Source organism: Tachypleus tridentatus, chromosome 13, assembly GCF_004210375.1.
Source record: "Tachypleus tridentatus isolate NWPU-2018 chromosome 13, ASM421037v1, whole genome shotgun sequence".
NCBI lineage: Eukaryota > Metazoa > Arthropoda > Merostomata > Xiphosura > Limulidae > Tachypleus > Tachypleus tridentatus.
In genome coordinates this window covers 47,830,481-47,845,846 of record NC_134837.1, presented here as the reverse complement: position 1 = coordinate 47,845,846, position 15,366 = coordinate 47,830,481, and the positions used below count along the sequence as shown (strand labels likewise).

The window sequence follows — 15,366 nt, the reverse complement described above, 5'->3', positions numbered from 1 at the left end:
ATAGCCCTAGTGTAGCTTTGCGAGAAATTCCAACCAAATCATAAAACCTGAAATACTAGTATTTTGGTTTTATTATGAGTTATAGTTTTTGCAAAATTTGTACTTAGAACAGATATGATGTTTCGAACACTGGTGCAATTATTAAGTATTTTTAAAATATCGTTAATTTACGATTAAGGTAGTTTTTAAGAAGATGGTGAAGTTTTATTGTTGTTATTTATTTCTATACTTTCAGACCAAAAGAAAATAATAACACACAAATACTAAAGAACAGTAATTGGATTAAAGTAGGAAGTTGAAGGTTGTAGTAAATATAATTCACAATTATTATTTTGTTGTTGTTTCCATGGATCAAACTTGCAATACTTACTGAGAACGGTGACAATAAAAATTTGGACAAAGATATCGTTTCCACTTCCTCCCTCTTTCAGTTTGCACTCGAATTTTCCATTATCCGTTTCATACTCGACACGTGTAATTACCAGATCGTATCTTCCTTCCTCAGGCGCGAATTCAACACCGTAGTGCTCTGCATTGAAAGACACTTCTTTGATAGCAGCAACGTCTGTACCGTTTTTGTTACTGCGCTTCCAGTAATACTGGATACTACGAGTAGCAAAGGACGGGCTAAACCTACATGGAAGCCTAATGTTTTCTCCTTCCACAACGTCTTTGGTTTCATCTGGAAGCATCTGGGTGTAGACTAGAACTGAAGAAATGATGCCAATAATCACTCAAACTGTATTAATTCGTCTACAAGAAATAAATTGTACATTTGAAACTATACAAATATTTTTGTTGTTGTTTTATAAGAAAACATGAGTATTATTCTTTGAAATCTAAAATGTATGAAACACATAGTTTGGATTTCATGACCCACGGCAGACAGACAAATTATACTGTAACTGATATTACACAGCACGAAACCGGAATTATCATCAGCAAATACTAAAATATTTTAGTACACTGCTAAAATCAAATAAATATATTATTTGTTTGTTTGTTTGTAGTTAACCAAAAAAGACTACACATTGGCCTATCTGTGCTCTGCCTACCGCCTACGAAGTTTTTCTATTCGGTTTTCTAGTTTGTAATTTCTCAGACATGTTAATATAAACATGTTAATTTCTAATGACCAAGTAACGAAATTTAAAAACTGTGAAATTTAGTATTAATACTTTATAACGAAATTATAAGAATTCTGATTTATATACAACCCAATGATGTGTGTACCTTTTAGAAACCAACACTTTGTAAATTATTCAAGGATATTTTATCACAATTTCATACACGATGTCTTGTAAATTATACTTATAAACCGATGCGGTTAACATTTTGTGTAAAATATATATATATATATATATATACATCGGTTGGAGAACTAAGTCTTTCCTTCCAGCATCAAATATCGCATAAAAAATAAATTCTATGTCTTTGAAATAGTGTGACTTTTGCTATTCTTCCAGCTCTTCGTTAAAAGACATAGGCTTGAAAAATTTGTGAAACAAAATCACGTTTGTTTGAAGGTATTTTTGTCACATTCTTCTGCGTATAACATTGAGAACTTTAATAAGAACGACAAAGTGTAAAAGGATGGGGAATTCAAAAACAATATTAACATCATACTATTTGCAACTGATTTCTAATACAATAAATTCCATGTCTATTGACTATGAAGTTTGCATGACAGTTTTGCAACTGATTTTATACATCTAAATTATGTATTAAATCCAATCTTGGTTTGCCCCCTAGTGACTAAACTATAAATTACACAAGATCTTACTATTCTCTGGAACTAATGTTATCTTCAGTATAACAAATTACACTTTCGGATTATTCATGTGTTGTATGTAATCACGCATAAGAAGAAGGAAGTTAAGGTAAGATTTTAGTGTACGTTGTTCTTCAACGGAAGCGCTGCTCGGGTAACTTCAAGCCAGCTTGGATATGCAAATAATTGTATAATACGAAACAATGGGTTTATACTTCAGTGACAAAAGAAACCGAAAATTGTTCTTCTACAAAACAAAATGTTACATTTTGTAAACCAGGAAATATCGTGAGTAGTTGTGGTATTTTAAACAAGTTCTGGTGAAGGAATATTTCTGAGCTACTCTAATACTTTGAAAGACACGATTTCATAAATTTACATATGAACAGTTGTTGAAATGCTTATACACGCGGTATACATTGAAATCTAGTGGAGCCTTCCTTTCGTGCCAGTCACCTTTCAGTAATGCTAATTTTAGAGATAAAACAGGTTGTTAGAACTTGATTCATCAAATTCAACAACGGGAAGCTTTTATTTGAATATTTTGAAATATATTTATTCCCTGTCGAAAAGTATATCCCGGTCGCACCAAACATGCCGTGGGGGCGTTATAATGTTACGATCAATCCCACTATTCGTTGGTAAAAGAGTAGCCCAAGAGTTGACGGTGGGTGGTGATGACTAGTTGCCTTCCCTCTGGTCTTACACTGCTAAATTAGGGACGGCTAGCGCAGATAGCCCTCGAGTAGCTTTGCGCGAAATTCAAAACAAACAAACAAACGAAAGGTATACTACTGTTTGAATTACAATAAGTTCTGGTCTCCCAGTGGCACAGAGGTGTGTCTTCAGACTTAAAACACCAAGAACCATGTTTCGATACCTGTGGAGAGCTGGCCAATGAAAGCTCATTGCATAGCTTTGTATTTAACAACAAACAAACAAACAAACGCAAGTGCTGTACATGTTTTGAAGCCAAAACTTTAATGCAAAAAAGTTTTAAAATATATTCACTTGAAATACTATAAACCATAAAAAGAAATTTAGGGCTCGGAAAAAATAGTTTATATCATCACTGAGATAACAAAGATTTCTGAATTAAAGAAGAATAAGTGAAACATGACACATACCCTTGTTCCTACTGCACTTCATATAAAAACAAAACAATTAACATGGAAAGTATTTTACACCAAACACATGATTTCCATGATACAGTGTTAGCAGCAAACTTAACCGATTATAAAGTTCGTCCTTTTGTGATAATAAGATAGGTGGTGGAACTGAGAAAAACAATGAGAGTACGTGCCTTCATCTCTTGACACGGTAGTGATGTGAGCTTTGAACAGAAAAGTACGAGATACTTCTATATGTAGATAAAACTCGTTATTTTTAACAAAGCAAATAAGCCCCCCTCCCTCAAACTTATATTTTTGCCGACGCCTGTGTGTGATAACAGAACTAAAACCTGTTGAATGTTGAAGAAAGCAATGCAAAGCGTATGATATATATTTTGTATACGCTATAAACTTACAACAGCTTAGAATGAGCTCCTTACCTTCGCAACACACACACACGCACGTAGAGAGAAAGAAAAGAAAAAAAAACCACAAATGTCAGTTCGAATACTTTAACCCAGTAGGATATCAAGCACGTTCTCACCACGCCCGAGGTTTAGGATAGGTTCAGTCATACCTTCATGGATGATTTATAACAACAAAGACTCATTTTGAATAATGGAAATAAACGCTGTTGACAGACTCCGCGTGGCGTGATAGTTTAGTACTCTTATACTTAGTGGGCCCACGAGAGTGTGAACTGCAGGATTAAATGAAATATTAAACCATTTTCACATTTTCTTTGGAATTTGATAGAACTTTCACAAAAAGAAATAAGGTAGAACTTATACAAACAATTATATTGAGGAACAAAGCGTGTCTATAATATAAAACTACCACCAACTGCAATGGCTAATGATAAAGTAAAATGTTTAGTTGACTAATTATTTGTGACAAATCGCTCTCTTAAGAAATGCACTGAACACATCTTCATACGAAGATAATATTCATTTTTTTATTTACTTATCAACGAAATAAAAAATACAAAATCTGTTTTGTTAGTGGACGTATAACACCAGAGAAACGACGTTTTTTATCATTCGTCTTTTGTTAATGGACTTATAAGTTTAGAGTGCAAATCTGAGGGTCTACATTGTTTCGTGATAAGAAAATGAGACAAAATATAAACTGTTGAGTTCAAGTGCGCAATAAATGGAAAATGGATTTTTAAATAGCATTATGAAGTACCTTGACTTCTATGTAAACAGTTTAGATGTATACATATATATATATATATATATATATCGAATAAATAATGAGTAATTTAATGAAGTCTGCATTCTTTTGTGACAACGAAACGAAATAAAAATTAAATTATTTACTTCAAATGAACAATAGATAGAAAATAGATTTTAAGTAACTTTTTAAAAGTACCGTGTCTTCTATGCAAACAATTTAAATGTGCATAAGTAAGCGTGCCTTTCGAAAATTGATTTAATACATAACGAAGATTTGAAACAGAATTTGGTATTTTCGTTTTATTTATTGTTTTCTTTTTACTTCTTTGATGATGAAGATGCAATATATACTGGGCCCAGATGGTTAAGGCACTCAACTCGTAATCTGAGCTTCGCGAGTTCGAATTCCCGTCACACTAAATATGCTCGCTCTTTTAGCCGTGGGGGCGTTATAATGTAACGGTTAATCCTACTATTCGTTGGTAAAAGAGTAGCCCAAGAGTTGACGGTGGGTGATGATGACCAGTTGCCTTCCCTTTAGTCTTACACTGCTAAATTAGGGACGACTAACGCAAATAGCCCTTGAGTAGCTTTGCGCGAAATTCAAAAACAAAAAACAAACAAACAAACAAAACAAAACCTAGTTTCAATATAATAAATTAACGCGTTTAAATCGTTTATTTAAAAAAGATGGTTTAAATACCTTGCTATATATACTAATTCACATCTTATATTTTTACGCAATATATAAAAAAATATAGAGATTTCCTCAGTCATCGGAATGCCACATATCCTCGTGCGTGACGAGCTCAAGGCAGAGACATTAATCCGTCTCGACATTTTCCGTCTAAATACACGATTCCATGAAATTGCTAAAAGACCTTGAAGAAAAGAGCCGATTGTTTAGTTTATTGTTTCATTTGTCGTAAAACTGCATTGGCAAGAATGAATAGGCCCACGACAATGTACAAACTATTTTTGAAACTATCCAAAAACATAAAAGTTTTGAAAACTTGGAAAACGCAAGTTCATTTATTGGCACAAACTCTCACACTATTATCTGTTTTGGCTTTACAGTAATTGAAATCTTCTGTAAGGCATTTCAGATTGGGATGTCTCGAAAAAGCCTGTGTGTTGGTTTACATATGGTAGTGCCAGCTGAACAGACCTCTCCAGCCTTGAACCATAGGTCTTTGAGACATAAACCAGCATCAGTAAAATTACACGCTCATTTAAAAGTATCAGCATGATTAGTGTTTGAAAGAAGGAAGGTCTGACTGCAATTTATTGCCCACTATACAGAGTGACTTGACAGTGGAAGATCAGGAACTGATGAATTGGCAAGACTGTCATGTAGCACTTTGCTATTAGGAATCGTGACAAGCACTTTCGACTCACCAGAAGATTCAGTCTGTTTATTACATGGAAAACGTCTTTAAATTGCAAAGGACTAGTGACTTTATACACAATAACTACAAGTCATTGAAGATATCGCGTGCACATAACTTCACGTTGCTTATCTAATTTGTGCCAGGCACGCGGGTAATCGTTTAACGCGAATACTTCTCATAGAAAATTTGTTATAAATATCCGTATGAGTAATCATAAACCTGTAAAAAAGTATCTGAAGAAAATACCTGATTTTGAAATAATTTTAATTCGTACCTCCCCTTCAATTGCAGTAAAATACTATTATAGGAAAAATGGAACCTAAATTAATAACATGTGTTTTTATTAAACTGTAGGTTTTTGTACTACACATTTATCGTTAGTAAAGTGAATCAGGTACAAAATATATTATTTATCTTTTTTCTTTGTGTGGACAATAAAAACACGAACACACACATATATATATATTTTGCAAACTATGTAAACAATATATTGAGTGTTTTATATATAGGAACAAATAAATGCTCAAGGTTTTTTTTAAAACAAATTACTATATTTTATTCTTACAATTTACGTAAGCGTGTGTGTGTTTTCTTATAACAAAGTCACATCGGGCTATCTGCTGAGCCCACCGAGCGGAATCAAATCCCTGATTTTAGCATTGTAAATCCGTAGACATACCCCTGTACTAGCGTGGGAATTTACGTAAGAGTAAAAATGGAAACCAGAAATAACTAAGGCCTAAACAGCATAAAATATACTACAAACCTCAATGTAGCAGCGACTCTTTCATATGAAGCTCGGGTAGTTTAATGAATTGAATTATTCTGAATTATAAGGATGTTCTTCGTTGGGAAACGGTGTAAAGATAAATTTGTATAATCAGACTCTTCAAACCTTATCTCTGTTTTATTTTTGTGGCTTTTGAACAAATATGGCGTCCCTCTCATGAGAGTGGGACATCAAAACTATTACCGAAAATATTATCCACACGAATTCAAATATTAGTACAAATATTAATATTTCCCCGAAGACGAACTATTCGAATATTTCTTTCCAGCATTGCATTTAATTTTGTTGTTTGTTTCGGATATTTTGCGCTAAACTAAACAAAAAATATCTACCTTAGTGTTCGAAATGTTGAGCTGATAGATTAGAGGGAAAGTTACTGCTGAACGGAATCGAAAAGTAGGATTTAATCATATTTATTAAAAAGCACTCAAGACCCAATAAGTTTCAAATTGAGTGTATGGAAAGGTAACCTCTACTCTGTTTTGCGATTTATTAGAACATATCATAACTGATAGAACGTTAATTGACGAAAGACAAGTAAATATCAAAGGTAAAATATCTGTAACGTTAGGCTTAGGTAAGAACACTACTAACTTGGAATGTGACACTACAACTTAAATGACGGGTGGGGTTTGAAATTAAAAGGAAAACATGCAGTGGAGTGTTAAAAGAAAAGAAAATGTACAAACAATGAAATGATGAGTATTCTTTTAAACAGGTTTTGTACTGAAGTATACAAACCCATGGAATTACAAACCCATGGAATTACAATAACCAGTAGCCATTAAAGATTCTTTGATTAATTGGATGCGAGTTGGCAGTACCAAGAAAACATGACTTTTTAACGGTACACACTTTATTCACTAGCGCGACTTAACACATGCGCAACAGCTTTGTTTTTTTTTTTTTTTATTTCGCGCAAAGCTACACGATTGCTATCTGCGCTAGCCGTCCCTAATTTAGTAGTGTATAACTAGAGAGAAGGCATCAAGTCATCACCACCAACCACCAATTCTTGGGCTACTCTTTTACCAACGAATAATGGGTTGACTGTCACTTTATAACGCTCCTACGGATGAATGGAGAGCATGTTTGGTGTGATGGGGATTCGAACCCGCGACCCTTAGATTACGAGTCAAGCGCTCCAACTACCTGGCGTGCGCAATCACTTTAGCTTGAAGTTACCGTACAGCTACACAAAGACTATCTGCGCTAGCTGTCCGTAATTTAGTAGTGTGAGATGTATTTAATATTACATTACAAGACTTCAAATACGGTACATTTGATTATGTGTTTTCTTGTTACACTCTTCTTACTGAATAGCCCTATTTGGCCTGTATAGAGTGGTAAAATTATAATTATCAACTACCAAACAATGTGATGTAACAAGAAACACACATTACTAAATACATTTTTGACAGAATTTTTAAGTGACAATAATGAATTCTTAATTACATTCTCCGGAAACTTATAATAAACAATATCCATAATAGCCTCAATTTGTTGCACAATTGACATGTTATAAGAAATAAGTAAAACGTTAGAAAAAATAACAGAAACCATAAAATACTAACTTGTTAATTTGATACTGACTGGTCAGAAGTTATCAGAGCTTATCAGTGAATAAAAATGTCATAATATGTCAGCCATATTGCATCTGCATCTCTGTCCAGTAACAAGGTGGTTGGTATACAATAGACATAATTGAAATCTAAATGCAATTTACATAATCAGTTACACGAAGAACTATTATGTTTGAACTACGTTATGTAGTTGAATTACCTAATTGTTATAACTTTTGTTGAAACCGTTTATAAGTCATAGTTACATTAAATATTAATACCTATACCACAGTATTTTTCACATATTCATTTTAACACACCAACTTATTTGTCACCTTGAACAATGGAAGTTCAAACAAGGTCGAATAATTACTGATGAATGCACACTGAAGCAGTAAAAGAAGAAAAAACTTCTGTACATAAAATTAGGAAATATTCGGTCCAACCATGGCCAGGTAGTTAAGGCGCTCGACTCGTAATTCGCGGGTTCGAATCTCCGTCACACCAAACATGCTCGCCCTTTCAGCCGTGAACGCATTATAATATGACGGTCAATCCCACTATTCGTTGGTAAAAAGTAACCCAAGAGTTGGCGGTGGGTGGCGATATCTAGCTGCCTTCCCTCGAGTCTTACACTGCGATATTAGGGACAGTTAACGCAGATAGACTTCGTGTAGCTTTGCGCGAAATTAAAAAAACAAACAAAGAAACAAGAAAAAAATTCGTTAGGTTACAGATACCTCCGGCGGTTCAGCGGTAGGTCTGAGGGCTTAAAAGAATAAACACCGGGTTTTGATACTCACACAAAGATAGTCTATTGTCTAACTTTGTAATTCGAAACACGAATTCTCGCAATGTATTTTGTTAGTTTAACTAAGTAATAACTGAAAAATAAATCTTGACATTTCGTAGGCGAGCTTTGATAATTAGTCGTTAGTATGAAATGGTCATATTAATTTTCCATCACATCACATTATTATTGAATTAGTTGAAATAAAAGATATTGTAAAGTAATATATTTCAGATGTTACATATGAACAAGTTTATCGCTTTTATTGAACCTTGAAAAGAAAAAAAGAAACGTGTGTCTGATATATTATTTCTTATCGTAAACATTCGCTCAATATATGCTGAAACATCTTATGTACAATTATTTTTAGGTTAATTAAATACCAATACAACAGTTTTTCATAATTTTGATATATTTAAGTTCCTTATCACAGATTTATATATGTGTGTGTGTGTATCAATAACATACACAGAATTAATAATTTCTCAACTCTGAACAAAATATGATTTTTTATCTCATTTTCAATGGGCATCTGAAATCTTTTTTTTTTCGTGCTATTTAAGCATTACTAATTAAAAGGTTTAGTTGGCATTAGTTTTATATTATTTAAAGTAATAAATAAGAAATTCCAAAATTCTTATCGGACTGGCTAATATTTAGCAGTTACAGATAATGTAAACTCATATAATATGAAGGAATTTATTTGTTAGACGGTTATTTTACTTACGCCCGTTAGAAACTAGACTAATAGTTTACTTACATTTAGAACTTATATAAATGTATGGTATAAGGAGAATTTTAATCAGTAGGTCAATCTTTTAACAAAACATGTTGAACATTCGGATTTGTTTGTCATGAAGTACAAAGCTACACAATAGCTTTATTCTGTTATGACCTTTTGAAACCCAGTTTTTAACGTTATAATCTTTAAACGTACCGCTTAGTCATTAGAAGCTGAACATTTGGGCTATTTCAGACAGAAATTAAAACACAAAATAATATGGTTTATGAAAAATAATAAATGCGCTGTATCTTAAATCTGTTGAAGTCGAAGTAAATTTACAAAGGATCTTATTGGAAGCGGATGGTTGATCACAAAATAAATTGGTTCCGTTATTTTATGTGTGGCATAGTTTATTATGTTATGCAAGCTAATTTGTACTTTTGGCCAATAGAGATAAAAATTATGTTGAGTAAAATAGGTTGTTTTTTCTCTGTGTGGAAGGATAAACCTATTACTTAAAATGTGACATTTTCTTGATATATACGTTACAAGAATTGGCAAGTAGCCAAACGCGAGTAATTTTTTTATGTAATAAACTGATATGTTAGGGCAGCAAATATCCTTTATTGTTTCTTTGTGGAAAGTTATAGAAACAAAAATTGTTAATATTTATTAATTATAACTCTTTTTTTTTTTTTACATGAAAAAATCATCCCTGAATGCGAAAGTCCAGTAGCAAGGAGTACGAAGTTTCTTAGCGTGAGCGTGACGCAACATAATTACAGTGTGAAACTTCACAAAACTAACAAACATTCTGTGTTGTGTTGGAGACCTACAGTGAATAAAGTCACGCTTTGTTTTAAACACCGGTAAGTTGGAAACAGTAGAATCTACATTTTCTTTTAAAATTCTTGCTTAACAGACTGAAATTTTGACAATTCTTAAATAACGTAATATTTTTCGGGGAACTCAATTTTGTGATTTTTATTATAAGAGTCACGATACAAACATAGCGGGACAAAAGCTACTAAAGCTCCCGGTATGGCTAGGTGGGGTAATGTGAGGATCGTGGGTTCGAACTCCCGTCGCACCAAAGATGCTCGCCCTTTCAGCCGTGGGGACGTTATAATGGTACAGTCAATCTCACTATTCGTTGGTAAAAGAGCAGCCCAAGAGTTGGCGGTGGGTGGTGATGGCTGTCTTCCCTCTAGTCTTACACTGCCAAAATAGGGATGGCTAGCGTAGATAGCCCATGAGTAGCCTTGCGCGAAATTAAAAAAATAAGATACTAAAGACATTAAATGCATATAAAACTCATACTACAGCTTTGCCATCCTGAACTATAAACACATTTTAATTACGTTATAAATTCACTGTTTAGAAACTCAAATAGAAATAATATAATGAGTTTCTATTTTCAAAAACTAATACTAAATATTTATGCATGGTTCAAATTGAAAACTGTCGGACGAAGTGAAAGCATCTGAGCCTTATTATTACAAAAAAAAAGTTAATTATCGTAACACATGATGTTGTCACCCTAATTAAAACAGCAATTAACAAAACTAAATTAATGGTCACAGAAACTTGTGTCTCTGTATTTTAGCAATCAAACGAAGATATGTCTTAAAAAAAAGTCTGGAAACAGCAGCTTTCTCTAGTATGAAGTTATTGTTATTTTGAATTAAGCACAAAGCTGCACAATGGGCTATCTGTACTCTACCCACCACGGGTATCGAAACCCGGTTTTTAGCGTTGTAAGTCCGCAGACATACCGCTGAGCCACTGGGGGTGCAGCCAGTATTAAGTAAAAACGTTATTTATTTGAGCAACACCGAGAACTCTTTCTAATTAAGCATATAGCTATACAGTGGGTTATCTTTGCTGTGATCACCACGAATATCGGAACCCAATTTTTATCTTTATAAGCCCAGAGACTTACTGCTGAGCCACACGAGAAGGGTTAGAAAATTACTTTGCTAAGTTCAAGTCTGACGTTGCCAAAAGAATTTGCAATCGTCATTAACGAAGAATAAACACTGAAAGAAATACATTACACGCTAGTGAGAACAACAATGACTCTGCAAGGATGATTCAGCCAAGTTTTGCCGCAATGTAATATATTTAGTACTTTTCATACGCACGACTGAAATTTCTTACCAGATTGTTTTTCTGTTGTTATTTGTACGAGCGACAATTTACAACAGTTTTTCCAGTAAAATTATTTTGTGATTTATGTATCCTAAATCTGTATCCCCACAGAAACAAAATAAATAAACAAAACCTCATGCAACTGCTTTCCCGCGCTATTTCAGAATTTATCTATTTCAGCATCTGAAATATAAACAACTAATACGGTACACATGGAGAATGTTTTGGTCAGACACACAGTACACGCTGATATACAAAAAGTAAGTCTTATAGTTTTCAACAAATTTCATATAGACTATAGCAGCCTTGGATACAACATTTCAACACTTCTAAATCCCTGAGTGGTGAGATGTGGATTCTGTCTCCAAAAGCTGACCAGATGGTTGGTTATGGCAGAAGTGTGGTTGACAAAAGTGATTAATGCTGACTTCCAGTTAAACTGTTCCAATCAATCATCTAGACATAACACTACATTTGATACTGGTTACGTCGAGGGTTAAAAAACCCACTTGACCTTATTGCGAAGACTGAACCTTTGCATCTGGGTATTCCAAAGTTTAGTTTTAAAATATTTTCTCCGTGAATTTTCTTGTACTTAATCAACCCCTCCCCCCGATTTAAATTCAATTGCCTCTTAGGTCATATAGAAATCATATATTTAATTACCCAATTTCACAACGTCTGAAGAAGTATTAGGTTTATATCATTTCAGAAATTCCTAAACAATAGTGTGAATTGTGTAGTTTTTTTTTATAAACTATTGCCACCCAGTATTGTGACTTAATCTGTTAATTTTCTCAGTGTTAATAAATCGAAATATTCATTCACGTTCCATTGTTTGAAATTAGTCACAAAGCTACACAATGAGCTATCTGTGCTTTGTCAACCGCAGGTATCTAAACTCGGTTTATAGCGGTGTGAGCCCGCAGATACCGCTGTGACAATGGGGGTGGAGGGGAGAATATTTATTTAGGGTATAATTATAGAATAAACATATTTTTCACTACTTATTAAAAATTGGATTGTATAAAAACTATATTCTGCACTATTTATTATAATTTAAAATATATAACGGTGGAAGCATAGATTATTTTACTATTATTAGAAGAACGAATCTATCAACACGCTTTCGGCTTTTGTTGGTTTTTTTTTTTTTCTGGTATCGTATACAAAGTTTCAGGTTTTGCATTTTATAGCGATGTATGAAGAAATTTAATGAGTTTATCTTTAAGTTATAATATAAGCGGTACAGAGATGTTATATTTCAAGAAACATGCAAAAACCGTTCGTTATAGTTTCCAAGAAACTATAATGAAGTTCATTAAACTATAATAAAGGTCGTTTGAACAAGTCGTGACATTATACTTTGACAAAATTGCTTTCCATGATTGTCTGGAGTCGAAAGCACTTTTCTTGTCATCTTACCTTTTTTATAAAGGCTTTTCATTCACCGGTTACGAAAAAAAAAAAAGGAAACAGAAATATGAAAATGACTTTTGACAACAGTAGCGGCGCTGTTTTAACATAATTTATATAATTTTCAGCAAATACGACGAGAGGAAAAATGAAAAACTAAGAAACCTCATTTCACAAACAGCTTTCGTGATGAATATCAACATGTTAAATTACATAGTTCTGCAGAACTGTCGGGTAATTATTTTAACCGTGGAGCGCAAAATTAAAGAGTTTTATCTTATGTTTGATTGATGTAACCCTATGAAGAGAAGTACTGAAACTTTGATGAACTGAAATAATGGTAATAACCTTAAAAACTAAGAAATTCTAGTCTTAACTACAGTCAGTTTAAATCTATTGCACAGTAACGAAGGCCTTCCGGTGGGACAGGAATAGGTATACGGCCTTAAAACTTTAAAATGCAGGATTCGTGTCCCAGTCTTGGACACAACAAATAGCCCAATGTGGCTTTGCTTTAAAAGTAAAAACAAACAAAAGGTATTGAAAACAATTGTTGTGTAGACGAGAAACAAATAATAATATTTATATACAAAAGGAAATGTTAGCATATTCTTTGACTCATTCATGAAGAAATTACTCTGGAAATTGTCGACACCAATAAAGATATTTTCTAAAACTCAAAGACAAATTCTAACGAAATGAAAACATGAGTGTAGATTGAACCACAATTGATATCAATCCAGGAACAGTTTTGTCAAACTTAGTTTGAAAATGTTGTTCTTTCACAATGCAAGTTGTTAATTAACACTATGAAGGTGTTATGGGTTATCTCTCATGGGTTCGAAGTTTCGGTGCTAGATCAATGAGTTAATATTTTTTCTCTCTCCAGAGTTCAAAGTCTGACCATCAGATCAATGTCTTGGTATTTTTTCACGGTAGAATTTACAGCCATTTCTATATAACCCCCTCCCTATCCGATTGGTGATAGACCGGACCGGTTCAGGAATCCTACTGGTCACAGCTGTGTGAAGATGTCAGAAAAGATGCTAAAAACTGCGAAAAGAAACCAGTCATTAATATCAGCAAATGTATTACATAGTTAACTGGCTTTAAAAGCAAAGTGTAATTTCCAAGAAAGATGGCCCAAAGCCGCTTGGAGAGGCTCACCTGTTTTAACCATTCGAAACAATGTATAGTAGTATGTTGTCTGTCAGTCAGTCAGTAGGCATTAGAATAACATCATATATGGGACGCTTAACGTTGCATTTTGTAATGTCAGCAAAATTTGCGTATGCTATGAATCACGAGAAGATTATGCATTCCATAGACTTCAATACACAAGGAATTATGAGCTCAAAAATCAATAAATTAAAATATTTGTCTCTTGAAACAGAACACTTTGGGGGTACCTTCTGAAGTACATCTTGTTATTTTTGTTAATAATTTGTCGCAGAATATTCTTCCAGTGGCTCAGTTTTAAGGTTGAGGGCTTATTATGAAATAAAACTCGGATAACTATTCCTACTGTAAGCACAGAACAGTTGGACTTTTATGAGCTTTGCACTTGACAACAAAACAGAAATAAAATTAATAATCAGTCAGACTGCACAAAAATAATAAACAATGGCAGTAAACTCTAAAGAAACAGTCATTATATACACACGCACTGTGAAAAAAAATATTGTTTACATTAAGTATGGACAGTATTCAGCTACGTAAACACAGTCTAAAGCAAAACAATAAACAGTAGTAGTGTAAATAAAATACACTGGCCACTAAACTAAGAGAGCAATTACTATGTACAGTAAATGGAAAGCACTGCCTTATTTATTGTTACCACAGAAATAAACAGTTGAGGTCCAGTTGTTTCAGAATTTTTGTGCAAAGCTGTATACAGAGCTCGCTGCACAAGCCGTTTATAAATCTGAGCTGATAAGACTAGAGGGAATGTAGTTAAGTCAATAGTACCCATCACAAATTTCGAACTAGTCTTATTTGACAGAAAAATAGAACTTGACTGTCGTCTTTATAGCACACCCACATCCTCAAGAGCGAAGCGCCTTTTATTTTCGATTCAAGCGACATAAACCATAAACCCTTGGTTTCACAATCCATGCACAAAATCTAAGAAAGCTCGCCTAATTGTAGCAATTCTGTGTTTAAAAGAATTAGAAAAGAATTGCACTTACAAACGAAATTGAAACTAGCATATACGGATAAAAAACCAATATTATGTTGAATTTAAAATGTTTTAAAATGCTTCATTTATAATATCCTATCAGGAGTTCGATTCTCCACGGTGGACTTAGCAGATAGCCCGATGTGGTTTTGCTATAAGAAAACACACACACATAATATCCTAACATTATAAACTGTGTAAATTTCAGCCATATCCTTACTTTAAATTGTTTGATTTCAAAAATAATGTTCTATTCCGGTAAACTTCACAATTAAAATATCGAGCTCATAAACTTTACGCGA

General features: G+C 33.5%; 1 protein-coding gene across 2 annotated transcripts in view; it reads right to left on the bottom strand.

Annotated features, from left to right (window-relative positions):
* LOC143237071 (cell adhesion molecule Dscam1-like) overlaps positions 1 to 15,366 on the bottom strand; it is a 67,860-nt gene that overhangs the window by 20,792 nt on the left and 31,702 nt on the right. For both annotated transcript variants that reach the window (XM_076475911.1, XM_076475912.1), the window contains exon 2: positions 371 to 709. In XM_076475911.1, coding sequence (XP_076332026.1) covers positions 371 to 709 — 339 coding nt within the window. The remainder of the gene's footprint in view (positions 1 to 370; positions 710 to 15,366) is intronic.